This window comes from Tuber melanosporum (assembly GCF_000151645.1).
Source record: "Tuber melanosporum whole genome shotgun sequence assembly, scaffold_29, strain Mel28".
In the NCBI taxonomy this organism is placed as follows: domain Eukaryota; kingdom Fungi; phylum Ascomycota; class Pezizomycetes; order Pezizales; family Tuberaceae; genus Tuber; species Tuber melanosporum.
The window spans coordinates 642,118-648,212 of record NW_003298963.1 but is presented as its reverse complement, the minus strand read 5'-3'; the positions used below and the strand labels follow the sequence as shown (position 1 = coordinate 648,212).

Genomic DNA, 6,095 nt, shown 5'->3' with positions numbered 1-6,095 from the left:
GTTGGCTCTTTGTTGAGATCCGCTAATATTCAATACCATATCGTTTTATGAAAACGTCCTGTTACCTACAGCACATGCCAAAGATGTTCTATCTTTAAAGCCTAGTAACTCTCTAAGCAGTTAATGGATTTACTCAGTTCTACTTCCTAGACCTTGTTAAAGGTTTCCTCTTATATATTCTACGAAAAGGATTTGGTTGAATAGATAGTATTGATGTATACGGTATTATTCTAACATTTTCAATTTTGTGGCAATTTAGTCACAGAATGCAACAGAGATAGAGATGTGTGACAACACATAGGTTTTAGGAGTACCGGGATGTGATACCTAGAAACCACTCTAAGTAGAGTAACCCTACTTGAAATCAGAATCTCTGGTCTCGAACACCCCTGTTCAGCTGCCTTATAGTGCCTGCATATCATTATACGTACCTATCTCAGTTGTGTTCTGTGACTATAAGGTCACAGAATTTAAGGTGTAAGAATAACATTATATATGTCGCTGTTATCTCTCTGACCAAACCCTGTTTGCAGGATATATGAGAGGAGACCTTTGGCTAAGTCTGGGAAGTAGAATGGAGTGAATCTGTCAACTGCTCAGAGAGTTACTAGGCTTTAAAGATGTGACATCTTTGGAAAGAGCTGTAAGTAATTGGATATTTTTGTACAAAGATATGATATTGAATGTTAAAGTATCTCTACAAGAGACCAATACATTCACACCTACCCTATGATAACTAGAAAAATCTAGAATTCTAAGAAACACTACCACAGAAGCTAGTGGACTTTACAGAGTATTACAACTGGACTCAGAAATACATTATGGTTGTAGGAATAATTTCCAATGCTAGAATAATGACTGAAACTCTGGTATCCAGAGCAACTAAGGGTTACCGATCAAGGGATTATCTACTAATCTGGTAGAATAACTTCCTGCAAATTAGTTAGAACTTATTTAGAAGATATTTGTTAATTGGATTCAGAGTTATAGAGGTTAAAAGTCAGGTGACCTAGGAAGGTTGAAATTGTGACTACCTTTACAGATACAACCTGAAGATGAAACTGATCATTTTATCAATAAGGGAGACAATTGAGGTCAACTCAATTCAACATGAGAAATAGGCTATAAGTCTAATAACTCTGAAGATCAGATAATTACTATTGGGAACAGTATAGTTCTTTATTAGTAATATCATAATTACCGAAAAGGGTGTGTTGATTTTCAGGGTCTTTAGGTATTCGCACCTTTGAAGAATACCTGATGTTGCGAGTTATAGCCAGAAAGGTACATAGTTTGTATAATAGATAGATGTAGTCTATGAATACTCAGATACAGAATATAAATATTGAAGTGCCTACTAAGCTTTTAGATATCATCAAGCAATGGAGAAGAGACCTTAGCAATTAAATGTTGTTTTTACGATTCTATTCCATTTTACCTACTTTACCTTACTCTTAGTAGTTATAAACAAAATGAGTATATATATTTTAAGCCTTTCTAGACAATCTCCATCTACCAAAATAAATCTTGGTTGGCCTAGGCAACTCTGAGTCTTTACAGGTTGTCTCCACCTAACAGTAGGACCCATAAGGGGTTCAAAGAGAGGTGTTGGAGATTAGAGATTCCGATTTCGAGTGGGGTTACTCTTCTTAGAGTGGTTCATGGGTATTGGATCCTAGTACTCCTAACGTCTTTGGAAGTCTTATATAACAAGTTACTTTCAAATTAGGATAACTTGACTCCATACTAGAGTACCTCGTAGTCCATGGCAGGGTAACTATAGTCCAAAGGCAGGGTAACTCTACCTCAATACACCATTGAGTAGTTAAGGGTAGCATACAAATTGACTGTTTTGGTTACTCTACCCAGCAGGATAACCATCCACCTCTTACAAGTATCTAAGTCTCATATCTCCAGTAAGGTAAGATCTTGTTCACTTAAGATACCTAAATCCTAGTACCTCTCTTTGGTATATATTAGTCTACCACCATTCTTATCTTGGTAGTCTCTTGACTCCAGTATGGGTATAGGTCAAGCATTCTCTAACAGCTGCCATTTTCGAATGTTGTTATACCATTAAATATCCTTATAACTCCTCTCCTGCTTACTCCTCCAGTTACTTACCTTTATTGATGTCTCATGTTTGGATACTGCTTGCCTGTTACTTTTATGTAGAGTAGTCATGAAATGAGCAATTATGTGAGAAGCAGTCTTTGATAGAGTAGTGATTAAAAGAACTGTAGAAAGAGTAGTTATGGGAAACACAGATGGCTAAAGAGTTATTGAGATAATTGAATATAGTATGGTCGTAGTAGAAGAAAATCTTTTTCCTACTTCAATTTTTAAGTATAACCTATACTATTAATATCTTACTATTGATTATACTCCAAACGAATGTCACCTATTAATGTAAAAAAATAATAATTTTGAGCTTGCTAAACACCAATATTTCCACGAAAACTCAGTTTTTTTATTCTGTCATGCCAAACAGGGCCTAAGTTAGGTTAACCCACAAAATAATCCCTGCCCCATAGGAGACCCTACCGTGTAGCCTATAGGGTTTAAAGTTGCGCAAGGGAAACACGATCTTGTTACCCAGTTATTTGCTGTTATAACTGCCAGGGTTCTAGGTGAGCCAAATTCACTTGTGGTTAACCGCATTAAGATAATAGTCAACGTGTGTTCCACAGCATAGCCTCATAGGCGTCGTGATTGCTTGCTCCGGGTTGAGCTTTTTCTAGCGTGCTCCTGCTCGGCACTCGAGCGCCGGTTCATCGTTCTGGATGGGATCTGCCGAGCCCAGCCATAATTCAACGGCTGTGCTCAAGTAGGAACGGGCTCGGCACTCGGTTGGGAATTTGTAGATCTTCGCTTACCCACGGTGACTTGCACGTGGGATTCCATTCCTCCACTCCACCCTCCAACTATTGTTCCTTTCGCCTGGAACCCTTTTTTCATTTTTTCATTTCTCTACCCTCCTCATTCTCTAAATCTCCAGAATGTCCTTCCTTCGTTCGGTTACCTCCCGGAAATTACCATCCGCTGTGGGCTACTGCCGAACTCGAGCTTTCAGCAATTCGGCGTCGCCTTTGGTCCAGGATGCCTACATCTTATCTGCAGCTCGCACTCCCACTGGAAAGGTATGTTGTATAACTCAAGGGCTTACAGCCAATAGCAGCTCATACTCTACAGTTTCAAGGAGGATTCAAAGACGTTTCCGCCCCGCAACTGGGATCCTACGCTGTGAGGGAGGCAATCGCTCGGGCGGGTGTTCCAGCTGCAGAAATCTCTGATGTCTACTTTGGCAATGTGTTGCAAGCGTCCCTTGGCCAAGCTCCAGCCAGACAGGTTGCCTTGTTCGCTGGTCTACCGGAGACGACTGAGGCGATTTCAGTGAATAAGGTTTGCGCTTCGGGTCTTAAGAGTGTTACGCTTGCTGCACAGAACGTCCAGCTGGGTTTTGCCAAGTTACAGGTTGCTGGAGGTATGGAGAATATGAGCCAAGTGCCATATTATTACCCTCGAAGTACGCCTTCATTTGGGCATGTTACAGTTCAGGATGGCTTGATCAAAGATGGGCTCTGGGATGTATACGATCAGATTCAGTAAGTGATGGGTGTGTTGGCGGATGGTTGTAGGAATTGGGCTAATATGGCAATCCAGCATGGGGAACTGCGCCGAGAATACCGCCAAGAACCTTTCCATCTCGCGAGAGGAGCAGGATGCATATGCGATCGAGTCCTACCGGCGAGCAAAGACGGCCTGGGATTCCGGAGCCTTTGCAGAGGAGGTTACTCCAGTTACCGTCGCAACACGAAGAGGAGATGTAATTATTGCGAAAGACGAAGAATACGAGGCTATAAAGTTGGACAAAATCCCGACTCTTAGGCCTGCATTCCAGGTGGAAGGGGGTACAATAACAGCTGCGAACGCGAGCACATTCAGCGATGGAGCAAGTGCGGTTGTCATTGGAGATAAGTCTATGGCGCGGAAATACGGGGGGAATAGTGGAGTGCTTGTGAGAATAGTCAGCTATGCCGACGCCGCCACAAAGCCTATCGACTTTCCCTTAGCTCCAACCCTTGCTATCCCTAAGGCGCTTGAGAGAGCTGGTTTGGGAGTTGGGGACATTGCAAAATGGGAAATCAACGAAGCGTTTGCCGTCGTTAGCAAGGTTAACGAGAAGGTACTTGAAATTAAACATCTTTTATTCGATCACCTCTCATCTTCGGCAATAGGGCTGATTTCGTAAATAGGTTCTCGGCCTTGATCCTGCCAAGGTCAATGTTAAAGGAGGAGCGATCAGTTTAGGGCACGCATTGGGGTCGTCAGGATCCAGGATTCTGACAACATTGTTGTACGTTCTTGAACCGGGAGAGTACGGCGTGGCGGCAATTTGCAATGGTGGAGGTGGGGCGACAGCACTTGTTGTTCAACGGATTGAGAGTGTATAGTAGAGAGCAGTGGTTGAGTGGGAGTGATTACGGGAATATAAACACAACTTTTGTGAGCACAAACGGAATACAGGGATGAGATTTGACAAAGCGATTGGGAAACCGGCAGTATTAAAATACCGGTATCTTAGCCGAAGGTGAGTACAGGCGTTCATTCAGAGGGTATGGTGAAGTGATTGGAAATGTTGACATGGCCAAAGGGACAAATAACCTTTTCGTGACGGGCACAGGTTTTCAGGATGGGAGGAAAGTACACAGGATGTCTTGTTCGAGCTTTGCGGGGGTTCATACGAATACCTGCATAGAAAATGGGCACTGCCCCAAATTTCGATCGAGACAATCATACGGAAGAGGTTTATCTACAATATTCTCACCGGAATACAGTGCCTCGGGTGTAAGTGAAGTAAAAACTAACTGCTTTCCCAAGATATAGCAAAAGCAACTGAACTTGTGGAATTGGATGAGCATGCCTTTACCAGAGGGTTTTAAAATCTCGAGTGGAGTTTAGTCTTTAGAGCCTTTCTTTAAGGTTCCGGTTTCTTCGCTCTTTAATAGTCGCACTGGTCTCCTGGTATCACCAGCACCCTCTAGTTAAGATGTACTAATAAGCTATTTTCTGAATAGGTCTGTCGAGAGAATGTAACGCATTATACCTAGTTATGGGTCAACCCCTAGAAATGGGTTAGTTTTGGCCTACTTGTAAAAACATTAAAAATTGCAACTACCAACCCAACATTTGCTCTTAGGACCTAATATTTCATATATTAAAAGCTATAGACCCAGTCCTTGTAACTTTAAAGTATAATGCAAAAATATCTAAAGATAAACCTTTGACATCCCATAATCATCATATATCACTCTGGTATAAATGCTTGTTATGGGAGCTCAGGTTTAGCAAAGTCCTGAAGATTAATACCCAGTAGTTAGGAAATAGGTCTCAGGTTGATGTAGGAAAAATATCAGGTCAAGGCAGCAAGTTCTTGAAACAGGCTATTCTGTTATATCATCAGATTCTTTATTTTTCTCAAATATTTGAGTTACAATACAACACTTCTACATTATACAAACTTTCAACAACAAGCTATCCAAATCCAATTTTTCATGGCTCCCAAGAAAGCCGATAAGAAGAGCATTATTCAAGCTGCTTTGCAGTACAGAATTGACCATCCTGAGCTCTCAGTACGTAAAATTGCCACACTCTTTAGTCTTTCTAATACAACTTTACAAAACCGCCTTTGATATAAGACTACACCTGCCCCAGAGGCTCATGAGCAGCAGCAACTACTTACCAAGGTTGAAGAGAGTGTTATTATTGACAGGATCAAAGACTGTGATGATAGAGGAATACCTTTCCGCTGGAGACATGTTTTAGATATGGTGTACTAGTTGCAGAAAATGAAAGGCAACACTGGAGAAATTGGGAAGTATTGGGTTGATTGGCTTATTACAAGACATCCAGATATTCAATCCAAGGTTGGGAAGACCTTGGATAAGCAGCGATCCCTTGCCACTGATCCAGAAACTTTCAAAGAACACCTCAATCACCTCTATAATATGCACTACAAATATCATATCAAGCCGAAAATTACTTGTAATACCAATGAGAAGGGATTTGCCATGGGTGTAGAAGATAGTGGGACA

At 41.4% G+C, this 6,095-nt stretch overlaps 1 protein-coding gene; it reads left to right on the top strand.

The window, feature by feature from the left end:
* Positions 1-2,947: 2,947 nt before the first annotated feature.
* On the top strand, positions 2,948-4,522 carry GSTUM_00006667001 (uncharacterized protein). XM_002838847.2 has 4 exons: positions 2,948-3,140; positions 3,193-3,605; positions 3,664-4,186; positions 4,257-4,522. The coding sequence occupies exons 1-4, from the start codon at positions 3,000-3,002 to the stop codon at positions 4,452-4,454; spliced, it is 1,275 nt and encodes a 424-aa protein (XP_002838893.1). The 5' UTR covers positions 2,948-2,999; the 3' UTR covers positions 4,455-4,522.
* Positions 4,523-6,095: the final 1,573 nt, after the last annotated feature.